Source organism: Coffea arabica, chromosome 2c, assembly GCF_036785885.1.
Source record: "Coffea arabica cultivar ET-39 chromosome 2c, Coffea Arabica ET-39 HiFi, whole genome shotgun sequence".
Classification (NCBI taxonomy): Eukaryota; Viridiplantae; Streptophyta; class Magnoliopsida; order Gentianales; family Rubiaceae; genus Coffea; species Coffea arabica.
This window is the reverse complement of record NC_092312.1, coordinates 55,203,494-55,224,680: the sequence shown is the minus strand read 5'-3', so window position 1 is coordinate 55,224,680 and position 21,187 is coordinate 55,203,494. Positions and strand designations below refer to the sequence as shown.

The 21,187-nt window shown below is 36.9% G+C and overlaps 1 protein-coding gene and 1 long non-coding RNA gene across 2 annotated transcripts; both read right to left on the bottom strand.

Moving 5' to 3' along the window:
* Positions 1-798: 798 nt before the first annotated feature.
* On the bottom strand, positions 799-8,119 carry LOC140035349 (uncharacterized). The gene is made up of 2 exons (XM_072075990.1): positions 5,257-8,119; positions 799-4,161 (listed from the first exon to the last, which is right to left on the bottom strand). The coding sequence occupies exon 2, from the start codon at positions 4,080-4,082 to the stop codon at positions 3,165-3,167; it is 918 nt and encodes a 305-aa protein (XP_071932091.1). The 5' UTR covers positions 4,083-4,161; positions 5,257-8,119; the 3' UTR covers positions 799-3,164.
* Positions 8,120-13,779: 5,660 nt separating this feature from the next.
* Positions 13,780-21,154, bottom strand: LOC113727366 (uncharacterized). The gene is made up of 2 exons (XR_003457793.2): positions 20,777-21,154; positions 13,780-14,375 (listed from the first exon to the last, which is right to left on the bottom strand). It is a non-coding gene; the product is annotated as an uncharacterized lncRNA (long non-coding RNA).
* Between the last annotated feature and the right edge of the window lie 33 nt (positions 21,155-21,187).

Here is a 21,187-nt window from a genome sequence, read left to right as displayed (position 1 = left end):
GTTGGAGGGGGAATGACACCTATTTTTCCGTGTGACGACCCCACCTCCCCCTAGGGCGTACCCCAGGGTTCGGCGGGCCGCCTGCCCAACTCTCGCCGGGACTCAGTCGCTCACTACAGTCCTCAACCCAATTACAATATAAATCTCAAAATTTCATCAAATTCGCCAATAATTACATATCACAAATACAGCGGAAACTGATTCCAATCATGGAACGTATACTTACATCCATATCAAATTCAAATATTTATACAAGACCAACTCGTACATAAAATAGATCCAAACTTAAACTGTACACGATATAAGCCATCCAGTCACGTGAATAAGCACTCCAAGCTTTTCTTCGCCTTGAGCCCTGTGGGGGGGGAATAAAACATTTTTGGGGTGAGCTAAAAGCTCAGCGAGTAACCAAATAAAACCAGTAATCAAATATCTTTCACAATAATGCATTTCGATGATGTCGTGATGTCATGATTCAAGTATCAAATGCACGTATTTTTGCTCTCGTGAGCCAGTGAAATCATTGAAACTTGAACACCCAACGCTCAAATAGAGCATAACACACGAACAGAGAGAGGAAGCCCCTTTTTGAGCTCCAGATAACATGAACATGAACCACAAACAGAGTGGAGACGTTGGTGTCCAGTACAAGACTTTCCCAGAACTCATTGAAGCCAAAATCATATCATGAATTCACATGCAAGCACGCATGAGATGCAATCGAGTAAATAATGCAAGAAACATTTCATAAGAAGCTTTAACAATAGTTTGGGGTCACTCACCTCCACGGCTCAGAAACCATCCATCATGTATCATTGCCTTGCTCAACTCCAAGCCTTAGATCACAAACCCAATGCAAACAAGTCCCTTCAAAGTTCGGACAACACTTCCCCTACATTTCTAACTTTTCCAGCCATTAAGGCTTCATTATTACTCCAGCCAGTCCCAAAGTCACACAAATAAGTTCATCTAATATCCATTCAGCAAGCTCCAAGTAGTACAAAGACAAGTCAAGCTAGGAAAAAGTCTGGAAATGAAAGTTAAGTTCAAAACCAGAAAAACAGGTTTTGACGTCATTTTGCGGTAATGGCACCAAAGGCGCTACGATTGTCGGATGAAGGTGCAAGATACACCGTTTCGAAGCTAAGAACCAGGGCTACAACAATGTAGAAGGTCACTCAGTCCAGTTCCTAGCACAACTAGGTCAAATATGCCAAAAATACCAAACCAGAACCACTAAAACAGGTTCACAAATCACACAATGCTGTAATTACTATAACTCAACCTATACAGGTCCAAATGCCGAAATTCCAAAGGCATATGTTAGCTAAGACATCCAGCTACATTTCATCAGAAGACACCAACTTCAAAATCCAAACCAATTCCAGTGAAAACAAACGATTACAAGCGCAGTTTTCACATTCTGAGCAACCCAGACCAGCAACAGTAAAATCGACATAAATCACTCTACACAAATCCAAATGACCTGAAATTTTACAGGCACTTCAAACTCATCAATACCTACAACTTTCATGTTTTGAGCAAAGTCCAATTCGGCCTCTAACATGGTGCAATAAATTCGGGCAGAATGTAGCTTCATGAACCCTAACTTTCCAAAATTTATTCCAAATCCAAAATTGGTTGCAAATATCAATCATTTCCATCCACTAGAGTCATAACCCCTCATTATCAATCATCATAAACAACCACAACACCATAATCCAATTAAACCAGAAAAATCATCAATAAAATCAAAACTTCACCAAATCACTTCAAACCAAGATAAAACCAGAAATTTCAGCACTTTAATCACTAATAAGCATAACTTAAGCTTCATTAAGTGCAAGAGGGAATTCACACACCACTCACCTAGTAACCAAGAGAGATAGAGATGTTGGACACCTTAACTCTTCCAAAAACTTCACCAAATCAACCACTAACACCAACTAGAAAGATTTTATGGAGTAGAAACTAATTTATGCAATTGTTTTGGTTGATTTGAGCTAATTGGGAGCTTGAAAATTGAAGAAGCTTTCTTCCTTCTTGAGCTAAGAGGGCCGGCCATCCAAGGTAAGAAAATGGTGATTTTTTGTGAAATTTTTAGATATTTAACCAATTTTGGTCAAAAGTCAAAAAAAATGAATAGTAACTCTTAAGTCAAATCAAATGAAATGGTGACACTTGTCACTCTCATAAATGCAATCCTATCCTTTCTTTTCTCTCTCATATCAATCATTTCACACACTCTACTTATCTCTTAACACCCGATAAATTTTACACAGTATCCGAAACTTAACCTTATTGGCCGAATTTTTCCGAACTTTTCGCACTAGTGGGTCCCACGTCCATTATACACTCTTAATTTTCCAAAAACTCTCCAATACTAGAAAAACCATCTAAAAACAATAATTACTCATAAAAATTCCTCAGGAAAATTTCCTAAGCCAGGAAATGCAGAAAACATGCTATTAAAGGAACCCTCGGAAAAGATTAGGGTTTTTACGGGTTCTCAAACTCTTTTTTTCGGGGCGTCACATTCCGGCAGCCTTCAATTGGTCATATAATTGATCCAAAGGCCTGTCGAGATTGGTGAATGTGCGGTTACGTCCCGGATTGTTGGCTTTAGGAGGCCGAGGATAGTTGTAAACGGGTCTGCTTGGCGGAGGCATTCTTGGATTGAATGGAGGCCGATGCCAATTTTGGTGAGGATTTGGTTGAGAAATTTGAAAAGGGGTTAAAGGCGAGTTGGTGTAGTTAGGGCGAGATCGAGGATGATTGGTGTTGGTGTGATAAACAGGATGAAGGTTTGAATAGTAAGGGTAAGGGTTGGAGTAGGTGGGATATTGTCGAGGTTTAGGTCTTGGGATAGGGTTTTGACCCCATATGAAGGCAGCTTCCCCCTCTTTCTTTTTAAGTTGTGGATTCTTCCCACTATTCCCCTGTCCCTGCAAGGCATCCAACTGGGATTTGAGGGCAGAGACATTAACAATCTTCCCAGCTTTCACGAAGTCATCGAACTCTTCAAGCTTATTGACAATAGCGGCAAACGAGCATCCAGTCATGCGAAAAATTTCTTCAAAGTACGGCGGATCATGTGCTTTAATGAAAGTGCGTATGATTTCGTCCTCGGTCATTGGTGGCTCGACTTTTGCAGCTATTTTCCTCTACCTCTTGGCATAAGTCTTGTGATCTTCAGATGGCTTCCTCTTTGTCCCTTCCAACGTGGTTCGTGTTGGAGCCAGCTCGCAATTATACTCGTACTGCTTTACAAAAGCGTTGGACAAGTCAAGCCAGGTCTTCGCTTCTTCGGGTTTCAGCTTGGAATACCAGTCGAGTGCATCCCCCTCCAAACTTTCTGGGAATAGCCTCAAAGGCAGATTTTCATCATCTGTTGGCCTACCCAACTTGTTGGCGAACAGTCGGAGATATGTTTTGGGATTACCCGTGCCATCGTACTTGTTAAACTTCGGAGTTTTGAACCCCTCAGGCAATTGCATATTCGGGAAAAGGCAAAGCTTATCGTAATCCAAGACTCCTTGTTTGTTCAACCCCTGACTTTTCCTCATAAACTCATCAAAACGGTCAAGGCGTTTGAGCAGCTTTATATCAACGGGAGCGAAAGATTCCCCCATTTCTGGCTTGGTTTGAACAATATGGTCGGGTAGGAATGGCTCAGCAGCAGTGTGATAAAAAGTATGTGGCTCTGGTGGTATGTTTGAAGTGATTTGGGGTTGTGGGCCTTGCATGCAAGTAGGGAAAAATGAAGGATCAGGAGGGTAAGTGTATGGCAAATGTATGGTGGGATATGTGAAAGTTCCTTCGGGTGGAATAGGGAAAGATGGAGTAACGGTGACTTGAGTTGAAGGGATGACAAATGGCTCTTGCTCAGGCTGCTTAACGGGTATAGGTTCAGGTTGAACTCCGCTGCTAATTAGCTCATCAATCAACTTCCTTTGGGCCGCCATTTCGGTAGCCATTTCACCAAACTTAGTAAGCATCTCAGTCAACTGAACCCCTAAACTTGTAGTTTCAGGTTGGGCGGTAGTAGTAGACCTATCTGCTTGTTCCGATTGTGAACTCATGTTTACACGACTCCTCTGAGCTTGACTACGGGATCGTGTTATGATGGGGTTTCGACGAGAAGCTATGTTTAAATATATCCTGAAAATTTTTGAAAAGATTGCCTTTAGATTCAACCCTCGCTTAGTTATTCCAATAAAATAAAGAAAAGGAAAAGGAAAAGACAAGAGTTAGTAAATATCCAAAAAATCGGATGCATGTCCTATGGAGGAGCTCTTTTTGTGCCAAGGGTAAGCCTAGAATGAGGATGCAATCCTCTAGGGTAGGCACTATACCATACCTGATGGATCCGATCAACTCATTGAGTGAGAAGTAATTTTAAAAAAATTTGGTCAATTGAAGTGAGAAGAGACGTTTGTCAAAATGAGGATATCGTCCGAAGGGATTGATCACTTTGGATCGATACAAGAATTTGCACGGGTTTTGACCTTAACGAACTTCCTATCGAAGAGACTGGAATTTGTTTGACAAAATTTTCTCAGTGAAGCACGGGCCAAAACCCCAATTGAATCAAATGGCTGGATGCAATGGATGTTTTTATCAAAATCGACTAGATTTTCCAATTTGAAATTCGACATTGAAATCCTAATTGGTCAAATGAAATTGACAATTTATTAAAAGAGAAACAGGTCAAATGAATTGAATGAAATTTAATTTATCCAAAATTAATCAGATCACCCTAAAAAGGGTAAATTGATCAAATAGATTGAACGAAACTTGATTTATTCAAAATCGGCTCGGTTGCCCTAAAAAATGGATAAATTGGCCAAATGAAATGAAGATTTATTCAAAAATCGACCGGATGACCCTAAAAGGGGTAAATTGGTCAAATGAATTGATGATTTATACAAAAATCGACCGGATGACCGGATGACCCTAACAAAGCAAATTAACACGTAGTAACTAAACATGCAAGACACATAAGACAATTAAAGCCCTAACTATTACATTTGCTAGCTAGGCACATGACTTCGATAGGTCTTCATTGAATGCTCCTCCAAGCCCTATCTATTACAAGCCAAGAGGTGTACACATACCCCATAAATAATAACTTAAATAAAAAGCAAAAGTAAATGAAAGGAATTAAAGAAAAACAAGGGAAGCAAGTAGACATGCAATTTTCACGTAGCACGTTGGATCACATAGGAGAGACAAAAAAGATAAAAGAAGTTATACCTCCCTTGAGTTGGAGCTCTAATGGGGTGAAGTCACTTATTTATCCTCCAAAATAAAAGAAATGGTCAAGGTACCAATTTATTTGGGAAAATTAAAGAAAATAGGCAAACACAAGCTCATTTAGATATAAAATTCACAAATTCATGCAATTAAGCACCACCTTAACAAAATATGGTCATTAATGAAAGTAAACAAGCAATCAAGTTGAAAAATTGAGGCTACCAAGGACTCAATTGTGAGCATTAATCAAGCACTCAAGCCTAATTAAACATTTTTAGGAACTTCAAGGGCCCAAGAGCAAAGAAAAGGTCAAGTAAAGGTTAAAATGCAACTACTTCTAGGACCAAATTGCAAGAAAATGGAATGTAATTGGGCCATAATGCATTGCTGCAAAAATCACAGGGACCCAATTGATTAATTTTCTCAATTTTGTGGGTCATAATAGCATAAGGTGAAACTTGAGGGGGTTAAGAGGCAATTTTGAAGAATATTTTCATGCAAACGTTGTGCCATGCATTCAGGTTTCTGTAACTTCAAACCGCAACTACTCCTGCAAGCCTTTGCAATTCTCGAAAGATTTGAATCATTTGCACATCACCAAAGGAAGCTATAATATGGCATTCCAACACAAAAACCTACATGAAACCTACATGAAGCTACTCAACTCTAGCCAACGAAATTTCTGAAATGATAACATGTGACACAGAAGAGGACATCGGCAAAGAGAGAAAATGGAGCAGCAAAAACGAGAAAACATGTGTGACCCCAAATGACTAAAACAAACTCTACTGACTGGAGCATGATAAGATCCCAGGCACATGACAAACACAAGAAGTGAGACAGGAGGCATCAAAACCTTAAACCTTTTGGGAAACGGACCCAAATAATGAAACAAACAAGATAGCAAGAAACGCAGGATGAACTGATGCAAAAATCTGGGGTTACATTCATGTAAAACAGGTTTGGCAACCTGAAATTCATCTTCAACGGGTATGTGATCTTGATTCAGGTGGTTTAGACTCCAAGCAGGCCAACTCAAACACCACTTATTCAATTTCTTCTTTTCAATATAAGGTCAACAAACAAGCTAGGGGCGAAACTTGGTGGGCAATCGTGGAAAGGGAATCAGCAAAGAAAATGCAGCAAAATGATTCGATGGCTGCAACGAATGGGATTGCTATATTGCAGCTGAACTCTATTTCAAAACATAACTCTACTTCACATCATACATGCATACGGTACTCCAATCAAATGGTAAACAAATCAAACACTTTAACTATGCAAAACTTCAACAAACGGACATGCAAGCCTGCTGCATTTTTTCATTTCCAAACTCAAATTTCAGACCCAAACATTCAGCTTTGTTTTAAAAAAATTTCTGGTTTTCTGGTGTGATTTCTTTTCATCCGAACACCACAAATGACTTAAACAACACAGCCTTGGACTTGACATCCAATCAAGCAAAAACTTAGACAGAAATGACGCAAACTCTTGGAAAACTTTTATGCAAAAAAAATGCGATTGAAGCTGCGTCCTTCAGCAGAGGACGACAACTTCATCTAGCCATCCTTTCACTCAAACCCGGCGTTTCAGACTCAGATAATGAAATATATCAAGGACCCACACAAACACTAACTAATCAGGTTCGATCATGCACCATTAGGTGACAGAAAGATAACAGGTCAAGAACCTGTCTGACACTCTAGACAGATTTCCAAGATAACAATAAAAAACCCATGTGAAACATGAATCAAGAAAGTGATTGTTACCTTCAATGAAGAGGCTTGCGGAGAAAAGGTTCTTACTTCAGAACAAATCTTTCCAGTTTGCTATTTTCCTTCCACAGATTTTCCGTTTCCAACCTCCCTTTTCGAATCCCCTCGGCTGCAACTTTCTCCTTCGTGCGCAGTCTGCAACCTTTTTCTATCCGCAAGTTTTCTTTTCGTTTGCCCCAAGATTTATAGCTATCCTTTTTCTGGTTCCTCTCTACCCAGTAGCCCTCAGCCGTAGCTATCTCATCTCTATCCGTCTCTCAGTTTTCCTTTCTCCTTTCCAATTCCACCGCCGCACCTCTGTCTTCATTTTTTTCTTTCCAGATTGGCAGCCGCCACCCTCACTCTCCTTCGTTGCCCCCTTTTCTTATTTCTTCTCCTTCGTCTGCCCGAAACCCAGCTCCTCTATTTCCTTCCTCTATTTTTCCTTAAGTTTTGCAGCCGTCACTTGATGCCTATTCTCTCTGATTTTTGTTTTCTTTTGTTGTTTTTAGATTTGCGGCCGTTATTCCCTATCTAAAACTTTCTCGCCGTCCCTCTCCTATCTTTTTCTCTTTTTTTTCGTTCTTTTTTCTGTTCTGGCCACCCCTTTCTCTCCCAAAACTTTCTATTCTGTCGATGTTTTCTTTCTTTCTTCTCTCCAGATGTGCGGCCGTCGATCGATACCCCCTTATCCTCTCCCTCAAGTTTTCTCCGTAGCTTTTCTGGTTTTTTTTTTTACCGTCGCTCCCTCACAGCCGCCTCACTCTTATTTCATCAGCCCCCCCCAAAATAATAAAAGGCTATCTCCTCCCTTTTATATGGGAACCTCCAACCCCTAAAACCCTCAGCCATTTTCCTAAAATTGCAGCTAAAGGGGCTGCCCAATTCTCTGTTTGCAAGCTGCGACAATACGCAGCTTGCATGCCGCGTATCTGTTTTTTTTTTCATGATTTTTCCTTTTTTTCATTTTCCATGATTTTCTATGCTAAAACTTAAAAAGGAAAAACTAAAAAAAAACTAAAAAGTGAATAAAACTAAAATAAAATAAAATAACACCTAAAAGGGCAAAACAAACGATAATGAACAAAAATGCAAACCATCTAAAACAAAATCATGAAATTAACAAAAATCAATAGACAAGAATTATCACTAAAACGAAGCATATAAATTATTTCAAAATTTGGTGTCTACAGCATTCCTTTAGGTCATACACATTTGTATATTATTATTTTCTTTACTTTTTCTTTCTTTCGAGTCTCATGACTTACATTATTCGTGACTTCTTCGAATAGTCTTTATTGGGCATCACAATTAATGTGATTGGCACCAATTGAGTTTTGAAGAGATATTTCGATCTCCCGATACCCTCTTAGGTCTAGGGTTTGCATTCATATAGTACATCCAAATGTGATAAATCTTTAGGTTAAAATAAGAAAATTTTTGACTAAATCGCCCAACTAACCTTGGTTAGGTTGAAAGGGTGCCTTGGATTCTTATCATTGCCTTCCCTTTCTTCAAATGTGACTCCCGAATCTTTTTCTCTAATTTTCGTAGACTTGGAGTCGTTTAAAAAAGGTTTTCTATTTTTTTCTTTAAAAATTTATTTTTTGGTGACTTGGTACACCTTAACTCTATACCAAGTGGCGACTCCATTTTTCATTCAAAAAACCCTTTTTAAACTATATTTTTGATCAAATTGTCACATTTTCAAGTCCCATTTAGACCCGTGTTTTTCCATTTTCTTTTTAAATCAAAATTTTCCAATCAAAAATTGAATTAAAAGTCATATTTCAAAAACTGTCTTTCATTTTTCTTATTTTAAAAAAAATGGGGCGCGATAGCCCTGTAAGGAAAACAATGATAACGGGAACGGGGCGAGCTTGCGCTCAATGAGGTACCACAAGTACAAGTAGTCAAGAATCATGGCATTTCACTTTTAAGGCACATATACACATCATATAAGGAAATGAACAAACACCACATATAGAAAGGATACAAATGACTCTCACGAGCCAAATTTCCGTTGCAGTACTTGATCCGAACTCATTGACGCTCCGTCAACGTTCGAGGAAACAAACATGACCGTAGACCCCACTTGATATCAAATTCCGTCCACAAAACATACCCGTTGCCGGGCCCGAACACCACACACAGAACAGAGATGGTAATACTCACCAGTTCAAGTAAAGATAACTTCAAAAGTTTTCTCCCAAAAGATGGCTTTGATCACCGTCATGTCCTAACAACAACCAAGGTAAAACAATTATGATTTTCCCCATCCACAAACCCAGGAAACTGAATGCACAAATGAGACTCGACTACAAGTCGTATGCTTAGTCAAGTTAACTACAAGAGCAAAGAGATAACAATGTGGCGTTGGAGTAAAAAGGTAGCAGTTAGTCTTAAAAACATGAACAACCCTAAAACCTTTTGCTCAAATCGCGAGTACATCCAACTAACTCTCGAGTGAAAATTTGGACAGCACGTCCTTTATATTTACCTATTTTTCAGCCATTTATGACTTCATTATTTTTCTCAATTCAGCCCCAAAATCACACACAAATAATCTTGCCAAAATAGCCTTTCACTAGGCTCAATGTTATTCAATTACAAAATAATGCTAGCAATGCGACCGGAACTAATGTTCAAGACAAATAACAAAATAACAGGTTTGAAATCTGTTGGCGTTTCAGTCACAATCGAAGTTATACTTATCGGATCGGACTGGGTTCCTTTTTTCAGCGTTTCGAAGCTAAGGCAGAGAACTACATTTCCTATGAAGACATCAACACCCAATTCGTTCATTTTCAAGGTCAAAATATACAATTTCAGAGAAAACAAAACACTGTTCACAAAACAGTATATTTGGCAGTCAATGGTATTTTTATCATTTCACATACTACCATACTTCGATTGAGTTGAAATTTTGTAGCCAAATAGTTAACACCATTTCCTATAACTTTCATGTTTTGACCTAAACCTGGTTCGACCTCTAACATGGACGAATTAAACAGGTCAGAACAGGGCAGTTTCAACCTTAAAGCTGAAAATTTTCTTTAGATAAGTCCATCTAGCACATAATACACTAATTTATCACATAACAAAACTATCAAACCATGGCCAATCATTAATCATCACATGAGGGCAGAAAATTCATCATAAAAATTGAAATTTATCATAACACTACTTCAACCCATGAAATTTCTCACAAAACTACATATTTAACAACTCTAATCCACCAATTTACAATTATTAGGAGCAAAGGGGGATTTCTAGACAAGTTACCTTGGAATTTTAAGAAAGATGGTAGCTTAGGGTTCTTCTTCCAAAATCACTCCACCAAAAGCTCTAAACCTTCTTAGTGAGTAACTTTTATGGAGTAGTTTACAATTTTAACGGTTGGAACTCAAGATTTGAGAAAGAAATTGAAGATGCAAGATGAAGTTTTCTCTCTTTTTTCCTCTCCCTATTTTCGGCCAAGAAGACAAGAAAGTGAAGAAAATTTTGGTCAAATTTTAAGTTTTAGTAAAGGTAAGAAACTTGGGTCAATGTTGGGTAGATTTCCCACAAGTATCGCCGTAAGACCAAAGCACCATTTTTTTCTTTTTTTTCTTTTTCTTTGGCCAAACATTGTAGCTGGTTTAAGAGATATTTTAGGGTTAATTAGCTGAAATAAAAGCAATGATATTATGGTAATAAAATAGTGTTCAAGTGGTGCACTCACTCGATAACAAACGGTATACGTCGGTTCATACCGTTTTTCCTCATCTCGCGCGTATTAAGGTTTTCACTTATAATTCACTAGATTATTATTATTACTTCTAATCACATATATTTTTTTCTTATTTAAAACTTGTTCTTAACCACCAAATTTAGTACACACACCTCCACAATTATCACACTACCAAAATACGCGAAAACTCTAATTTACCCGAACTATAAAACTAAGGGTAAAACTCTTAAATCTCTTATTCATTACAGTAAATGAGTAGTAAAACTATCATAGGGTAATTGAGTCAAAATAAAAGAGAATGTTAGTCAAATTTTTGTATTTAGTAGAAGTAAGAAAGTCTTGGTCAAAATCCACCATCCATTGGTTTTGTGACAAATGGCGCACTAGGGTTTATTCTCATCATTTTGGCTACCAATGATTAATTTACCTAACCAACCTCTAATTATCCCCGAGCACCTTGTAAAAATAATATTCCCCAATACAACATCACCTAGTCGTCAAAATTTTATCGCACAAACGGGTCCCACGTCCAATATATACTACTAACGTCACATAGACTAACTTGTACCGGAAAAATGTTTTAACAACTTAATTCCCTTATAAAAATCTCTCAAAAATTAATATAATAAAGAAAGGTATAGAAATTGTATGCAAGAAACTAAATAATTACTAGAAATAAAGAAATTTATGGGTTCTCACACTCTCTCCCCCTTAAAGAAATTTCGTTCTCGAAATTTTCTTACCACCAGGATGTATCCAAATCTTAGTTAAACGGTGAAATACAGGAATCGTATCTTTTACGTTCTCAAACGAGTCAGGGACCCGATGTTGCTCTAGGGAATACACTCGAGCCGGTACTTTCGATCCAGTCCCTTCCCTTTTCGACTGTCCAATGTTAGTCTTGGTTGGTTGTTGGGTCCTTTTCCCTTCTCGCAATTGAACTAGGCAGTCAGCAATCCGATGATCGACGCTCCCACAATGCAAGCATTTTCCCTCTTTCTTCCAACAATTATTTTTCATGTGATTCGGCCCCCCGCAAATTTGCAGGGACCACGAGATGTAGAAACGAGCCTCCCCGTGAGGCACCACTCTGTTCTCGCCCAACCTGACCACCTCTGGCCTGGGCTCCCCTTGACTCCCTGGGAAGTTTTACTCCTTCAGTTCCCCTTCCAGACTTGGGAGGGGTACTTTCATCCTCTTGTCCCAAAATACTTCCAGGTCATTCCCGTTTCTTCGCTTGGAAGGTTCTAATTTGAAATCTTGCATTTTCAACTCGTAGGGCTTTCTCTACAGCATCACTAAATGTAATTATCTGTGCTACGACTAAATTCTTTTGAATCTCAATGTTCAACTCCTGAATAAATCGCCGTATCCTCCTCTGCTCGGTCACAATAAGTTCGGGAACGAACTTAGACAACCTAGTAAAGTGGCTCTCGTATTCTGCCACAGTTTGAACTCCCTGACGAAGTCTAATGAATTCATCCTCCTTTTGCTCTTGAACTAGAGAAGGAAAATACTTGGCATTGAACTCTCTCATGAAATTGACCCAAGTCCTTGGTGTTTGCTATATCTCTCACTTCATTCTGATCACATTGCACCAAGAACAGGCTGCTCCCTCCATTTGGAAGACAGCAAATGTTACCTGTCTCTCTTCAGCATAATGCAAAGCAGCGAAAATATCAATCATCTTCTCCAACCACTTCTCGGCCATATCTGGGTCTAATCCTCCAATAAATTATAGTGGAGAGAACTTTTGAAATCGTTCGAGGGCCCTATCCTCACCCTCTACATGGTTTCCAAGGTTTCCAGGTTGAGGAATAGAGTTTTGGCCCTGACGCTCCACTACATGAGCCAACAGATCGGTCATACGCTGAATAGCGATGGCTACCTGAACATTAGGGTCAACCCTCGATCCAACATTCTGCTCAGGTACCGATTCACTATTACCCTCTTCATTCACAGATTGCCTAGATCCGCGCCCACGGCCTCGTTCACTACGAGTACCCTCCATTCGATTTAACCAATCTAAGGTCGAAGCACGAAGGTAATATGAAAGAGAGATAAATGCATGGACAAGTTACAACAATACACACAGGTCAAAAAATCAAATAGTTAACACAGTTTTAACATATGTATCACACAATAACAGTCAGATACAAACAAAAGTAATCCCATGGAAGTAGGGGGTCATTCAAAAGTACAATATACAAACTGGGCCAGAAGTACAAAAGCATCTGAGCTTTTCTAACTGCCCCTCACATGAAATCAAATTTGGCTTACAGGAGGTCTAACCTAGTTCCCAATAGAGTTAACGAACTCTCCCACATGGGTAGAACTAGGTGTGTCTCCCTCTCTAGGAGCTCCGTCCGTAACCAACAAAAATAATGCAGTTTATATCGTAGATAGGGTTAATCATACTTAATGATACCTTAACACATCACACGAGATTCCGTAGAATCAAAGTTCTAGTTCGCCCAAGTTATTTTTAACCTAGACTCTCATCTTTAGTATTCGGATACAAGAATCCCAAATAAGATAATTCACAACTCGAACTGGCCAGTCCCCAAGAGTAAATCATCTACATTTCAAATTTCTACCTGACATGCATATCTATTATCTCCAAGTACCACGAGAAAGGTTTGAAAACTATAACATTTCACGATCTATAGCTTATGCTCAAAAGAGCACTTAGTCCTTTACACTTATTCACCACTTAGCCCAAATTCATTTCGCGCAAAAACCACGCGAAATAGCTCTAATACCATCTGTGACGGCCTCACCTTCTAATGCGAACCAAAGGATTGGCGGACCGCCTGCTCAACTATCGCCAGGACTACGAATCAAATCATTCATAAACCTTACCAAACAGTCCAAAGAACTTTGAAAAAATGAATCATTGGAAAGCGCGAAAGACCGCAGCCACGTCAAAATCCGACCCAATTTTTTTCTTCCTCGTTCAAGCTTCACACTTGCTCGATTTTCTCAATAGATACAAGAAAATTCACATAATCATAGAAACGTACAATGTCAAACAAATACGCTTGAAACACTTGATTACATAGTTATATACATATATAAATCAGAGTTTTCAACAAGTTAACTTGAAATACAAGCCATAATAACCATACGTATATAAAATACAATTAGGATTTCGGCTACAGAGGAGCATAATCAAAAGAATGTTTACACTAGTTCGACTCTTTCTTCAAAAATCATAACTCTCAAAATTTTGATCCCTGTAAGGAAAACAATGATAACGGGAACGAGGTAAACTTACGCTCAATGAGATACCACAAGTACAAGTAGTCAAGAATTATGGCATTTTACTTTTAAGACACATATACACATCATATAAGGAAATGAACAAACACCTCATATAGAAAAGATACAGGTTGCTCTCAAGAGCCAAATTTCCGTTGCAGTACTTGATCCCAACTTGTTGACGCTCCATCAATGTTTGAGGAAACAAACATGACCGTAGACCCCACTTGATATCAAATTGCGTCCACCAAACATACCTGTTGTCGGGCCCGAACACCACACACAGAACAGAGGTAGTAATACTCACCAGTTCAAGCAAAGATAACTTCAAAAGTTTTCTCCCAAAGGATGGCTTTGATCATCGTCACGTCCTAACACAACCAAGGTAAACCAATTATGATTTCCCCCATCCACAAACCCAGGAAACGGAATGCACAAATGAGACTCGACTACAAGTCGTTTGCTTAGTCAAGTTAACTACTAGGGCAAAGAGATAACAATGTGGCGTTGGAGTAAAAAGGTAGCAGTTAGTCTTAAAAACATGAACAACCTTAAAACATTTCGCTCAAGTCGCAAGTACATCCAACTAACTCTCGAGTGAAAATTTGGGCAACACGTCCTTTGTATTTACCTATTTTTCAGCCATTTATGACTTCATTATTTTTCTCAATTCAGCCTCAAAAGCACACAAATAATCTTGCCAAAATAGCCTTTCACTAGGCTCAATGTCATTCAATTACAAAATAATGCTAACAATGCGACCGGAACTAATGTTCAAGACAAATAACAAAATAACAGGTTTGACATCTTTTGGCGTTTCGGTCACAATCGAAGCTACGCTTATCGGATTGGGGTACACTTTACTCCGTTTCAAAGATAAAACAGAGAACTACATTTCCTATGAAAACATCAACACCCAATTCATTCATTTTCAAGGTCAAAATATACAATTTCAGAGAAAAATAGAACACTGTCCACAAAACAATACATTTGACAGTCAAGGGTATTTTTGTCATTTCATATGTTACCGTACTCCGATTGAACTGAAATTTTGCAAGCAGATAGTTAACACCATTTCCTACAACTTTCATGTTTTGACCCAAGCCTGATTCGGCCTCTAACATGGACGAATTAAACAGGTCAGAACAAGACAGTTTCAACCTTAAAGTTAGAAATTTTCTTTAGGCAAGTCCATCTAGCACATAATACACTAATTTATCACATAACAAAACTATCAAACCATGGTCAATCATTAATCATCACATGAGAGCAGAAAATTCACCATAAAAACTGAAATTTATCATAACACTAGTTCAACCCATGAAATTTCTCATAAAACTATATATTTAACAACTCTAATCCACCAATTTACAATTATTAGGATCAAAGAGGGATTTCTAGACAAGTTAATTTGGAATCTTAAGAAAGATGATAGGTTAGGGTTTCTTCTTCCAAAATCACTCCACCAAAAACTTTAAACCTTCTTAGTGAGTAACTTTTACGGAGTAGTTTGCAATTTTAACGGTTGGAACTCAAGATTTGAGGAAGAAATTGAAGATGCAAGATAAAGTTTTCTCTCTTTTTTCCTCTCCCTATTTTCGGCCAAGAAGACAAGAAAGTGAAGGAAATTTTGGTCAAATTTTAAGTTTTAGTAAATGTAAGAAACTTAGGTCAAAGTTGGGTAGATTTCTGACAAGTGTCGCCGTAGGATCAAAACTCCATTTTTTTCTTTTTCTTTGGTCAAACATTATGGCTAGTTTAAGAGATATTTTAAAGTTAATTAGCTAAAATAAAAGCAAGGATATTAAGGTAATAAAGTAGTATTCAAGTGGTGTACTCACTCGGTAACAAACGATATACGTCGGTTCACACTGTTTTTCCTTATCTCGCGCGTACTAGGGTTTTCACTTATAATTCACTAACTTATTATTATTACTTCTAATCACATACTTTTCCTTATCTAAAACTCACTCTTAACCATCAAATTTAGTACACACACCTCCACAATTAATCACACTACCAAAATACGCGAAAATCTTAATTTACCCGAACTATAAAACTAAGGGTAAAACTCTTACATCTCTTATTCATTACAACTATTGAGGGAGTAACTGAGTAGTAAAACTATCATAAGATAATTGAGTAAAAATAAAAGGAAATTTTAGTCAAAGTTTTGTATTTAGTAGAAGTAAGAAAGTCTTGGTCAAAATCCACCATCCATTGGTTTCGCGACAAATGGCGCACTAGGGTTTATTCTCATTCTTTTAGCTACCAATGGTTAATTTACCTAACTAACTTCTAATTATCCCCGAGCATCTTGTAAAAATAATATTCTCCAATACAACGTCACCTAGTCGTCAAAATTTTATCGCACTAGCGGGTCTCACGTCCAATATGCACTACTAACGTCACATAGACTAACTTGTAGCGAAAAAATGTCATAACAGCTTAATTTCCTTATAAAAATCTCTCAAAAAATAATATAATAAAGAAAGGTATAGAAATTGTATGCAAGAAACTAAAATAATTACTAGAAATAAAGAAATTTTCGGGTTCTCATACCCTTAACATGTCTTTTTTCTACAATATGTTTTAACATAATTGTTGGACAGATTTTAGTGGGATTGTAGGATAAATTTTGAAACTTTAATAAATTTTGTAGTTTTGATTTCAATTTTCCTTAAAAGTTTTAGCTAGTTTTGTTATTTAATTATAATAAATGGATTTTCATTCATTTTGTGAAGTTTAGCATTTGATTTTGACATGTTTCATCTTAAGTCATTAATTTTAATTTCCTTTTTTTAGACCCTTAGTATTTTAATAATAATAAATTGATCCCTCGAATTTCTTTAATTCTTTCAAATGGATCCTTGTTTGTTTAAATAGGGGTTGTTTAGTTCATTTGAATGCTTTGAATGATTCAATTTGGTGTTTATTTTCATTTCATGTGATTATTTATTAATTAAAGTGATGTCTTGACCTTTTCTTAGTTTTTGGAGGATAAAAAAATAACTTCGCTTCATTAAGGTACCAATTCAAGAAAGGTACACTCTACCCCTTATTTTGATTTTTTTTTACGCTATGTGCCCCTATGTGACTTTATGTACTTAATTGCATGTCTTTTAAATGTTTTCATTTCATTTATTTATTTAGTCGTTTTATTTGTTTTAATTTTATATATTTATTTTAGTTCAATTTTGATTATTTGAAAGGTATTTAAATGCCAAATTGTAATAGTTAGGGAGATTCAGGATATGTATTTACATAGAATGTGTAATAGTTAGGTATCTATTTTATTACTTATTTTATTCCTTCCCCTTTTTAGATTGTAGCTAGGACCCCAAATGTAATAGTTAGGGCTTTGTTTGCTTTATTTGTTTTTGCATGCTTGTGTTTTACGTGTTATTCGCTTTCTTAGGGTCTTGTATCTAAATATCATGATTATGTATTATGTGTTTATGCGATATTATGTGTTTACATGCTTTTATTATGTTTCACATGATTAGTTAGTTATAATTAATGCGTGATGTCACCACACTAGTCAACGCTAGTTGTGACCCCTTTCTCGTCACCACACTAATCCAATGCTAGTTGTGGTCTCTTTTTCTGATTGCTCACTAGTCCAACGCTAGTGAGAACTCGTAGACATGGGCTAATCCAACGCTAGACCCTTAGAGACCGTTCACGCGTTACACCATCTTTGTGTGACACGATCACAACATTTCATGCATATTTTTCTACTTTTTAGGATTTTTATCATTTTTGCATGACATTTCCCTTACATGTTTATGTCTTATCCCATATTTCCCCTATATATATATATCCCCTATCCCTATGTGCGACACATGACATTAGACTTATATTCCATTTAAGAATTAGAGTTAGGATAGTGCATTTGTTTGATTAGATTATGGATAACCCCTCGAATATAGGGTATGGACGAGTTTGACTTTCTAATCTTAGCACGCTCGTATTCCCTTTATTAAAGGGAACATTAAAGTCATGAGTATTAACTCTCTGCACCCGTTATGATGCATTCTTCTAGGCCATATATAGTTGTATGATTATTATTTTTTTATTATTTTCTTTCTCTTTCTTCGAGTCTCATATTTTGCACATTCGTAACCTCTTCAAAGAATCACTCTTGAACATCACAATTAATGTAATTGACATCACTTAATTTTTGAAGAGATATTTTGACCCCCTGATATCCTCCTAGGGTTAGATTTTGCATCCATATAACACGTCCAAATGCGATAAATTTTTATGTTACAAATAAGAAAAACTTTGACTAAATCATGCGACTAACCTTGGTTAAATTGAAAAGGTACTTTGGATTTTATCCTTACCTTCTCTTTTTTCAAATGTGACTCTCGAACACATTTCTTTGATTTTCAAAGATTTGAAATCACTTAAAAAGGATTTTTTCTACTTTTTTATTCGAAATTCATTTTAGGTGATTTGGTACACCTTAACTCAATATCAAATGACGACTCCTATTTTTTATTAAAACCCTTTTTAAACTATTATTTTGGGGGCAAAACCGTCGCACTTTCAAGTCCTATTTAGGCTCATTTTATTTATTCATTTTCTAAAAAAATTAAAAAATAACTTATTTTTTCAAATCAAAAATCCATTTTTTCTAAAACTCACTATTTTTCGTTTTTTTAAAAATGGGGCGCGATAGATGGTTCCTAAGGATCTAGCGTTAGACTAACCCATGTCTATAAGTTCTCACTAGTATTGGACTAGCGATAAATCGGAACAAAGGATCACAACTAGCGTTGGACTAGTGTGGTGACGCCATGCATTCATTATGATCATATAAAACATTATAAAAGCAAATAAACACATAAATCACATATAGCACATAACACATAAGTATGATATCTAGATGCAAGACTCTAAGAAAGCAAGTAACACGTAAACACACAAGCATGCAAAACACACAAAACAAATAAAGCAAAGAAAAACCTAACTATTACATTTGGGGACCCTAGCTACACTCTAAAGGGGGAAAAAATGAAATAAAATAAAATAATAACCTAACTATTACAATTTTGGCATTTAATTGCCTTCCAAATAATTAAAAATTAAATTAAAATAAATATACAAAATCACAACAATTACAGTGACTAAAAAAATGAAATAAAAACATTCAAAAGGCATGCAATTACGCATGTAAATCACATAGGGGCACATAAGTAAAATCAAAATAAGGAGTAGAGTATACCTCCCTTGAATTGGTGACCTAATGAAGTGAAATTTATCCCTTTCTACCCTCCAACACAAAGAAAAGTTATTAAGGTATCACTTTAATTAACAAATAATCATAAAATATGAAAATAAACGTGAAATTTAATCAATTAAATCATTTAAATGATCGTAAACAACCTATATTTAAGAAATTAAAACAAGCAAGGAATTAATTGCAAAAATTAATAAAGTTTTAGAGGTTAAATTATAATTATCACAAAGATCCGGGGTCAAAATTTTAAAAAATAAAGTTTAGAGACCTATTTGCAATTAAATTAGGGACCTAATTGAAATAAGGTAAAAGTTTAAGGGCCATAGTATAATTAATGAAAAGTACAGGGACAAACTGCAAATTCGTTTCTGATCTTTCTAACCTAACAGGCCACTTGGGCCATTTTGCATTTTATTTGGGCCAGAAGCTCCCTAAGCCCGTCTCAAAACCCTGAGGCTACAGGTGGACCGGCCTTCCTTTCTCAACAAAACAAACCCACCAAAGAGTGGACTTTTACCTCCTAAGGCCAAGCCAGAAACCCAAATAAGCTAAACCCACTCCCTTAAACCCAAGCAAAAATAACCTCTTAACCCAAATTACCTATTTCACTAAAACCCAACATGATAAAACCAACTAAAATTATTAAGCTACAATTACGACCTAAAATCAAGAATTAATCTACCCAAAAGACTACTCAAAAAGATTAAAAGATGATTAAAATCTAAAAGGGCGAAATAAGTTCAACTTTTCCAATTTTTCAGCCATATCAGAATAGGGGAAACTTGAGGGGATCAAATGCAATGAAAATAGGGACCTAATTGAAATAATTATAAAAGGTTTGGGGTCAAATTATAAAGTCTTAAAACTTTGGGGAAAATTAAAAAATAAAAAAATTTGAAGGTCTAAAATCGCGATTTCTGGAATTGGGTCGTCTTCTCCAAACGTTTGAATGGCAGCTGCCATTTTCGTCTTTCTTTACGGACGAATGAATACCAGAAAGTTCACCTCTGGCCACTCCCCAAAAAAATAAATGAAACTCGCGCAAGCTTCCTCTCTCACAATCTCAAGATGTAACTCGAATTCATACAAAGGAAAGACAAAGAAAAACAGAAAAGGTGCGAAAGGAAGGCATATCAAGATTTTTCAAAAAACTCTCGTTTCTACCCTGAAAAATCAACTATTGTGTTCAGACAAGCGTTGAACTAGCCTAATATTCATTTTCTCACATGCAAAACGCAGGTCAATCATTCTTCAAGTAGAATTTTCAGCTGGGCATTTTATCAAACAGTAAATAGGCATGAAAATTCCAACGATTTCCTACTCAAATGAGGTCGTGGCTGGCCTCAAAACTATCAGAAACAAAAGGGACTTCAATCCAATCGACACATAAAGCATGTATATTCTAAAATCGTGAACAACTAACAAGAAAATTGTAATAAACAAAATCAAGGCAGACATGCTCTGAGAACTTCAAGAGCCTGTGATTGAAGAAAAGTGAAGTTTAAAGGAAAAGGATAAGCTTACAGTGCTTTATCTTTCGGAGAAATTTCGCAGGTAGTAATGGAAGAATTTCGGAACTAGCAACAAGCTTCAATGCCTCCGCCAAGTCTTTTCTCCTTTTTCTTTCCTTCTTGCCCGCAATTCCTCCTCAGTTTCTCCCTTCTTGCTCGGTTTCTTTTTTTTCCTTTTGTTCCTTATTTCCAGATTTTGCTGTCTTGTTCCCTCTACCTCTCTCTGTATTCTCTTGCTCTCTCTTCTGTTTCACCCCTCCCCCGGCCCCCCGAAGCTCCTTCCCAATTTTTCAGATTTTCTCCCTTTCTGTTCTTTTGTCCCCTTTCCCTTTTCCTCTGTTTTTTCCTTTTTGTCCGTAGTCTTTTCTTGCTCTTTTTTTGGCCTTTTTGTTTTTTTCTTTCCTTTTTCACCGCCAACTCTCCC

What these genes read in the sequence shown, in the direction of transcription:
- LOC140035349 (XM_072075990.1), bottom strand. Translation starts at nt 4,082, where the DNA reads ATGAGTTCACAATCGGAACAAGCAGATAGGTCTACTACTACCGCCCAA.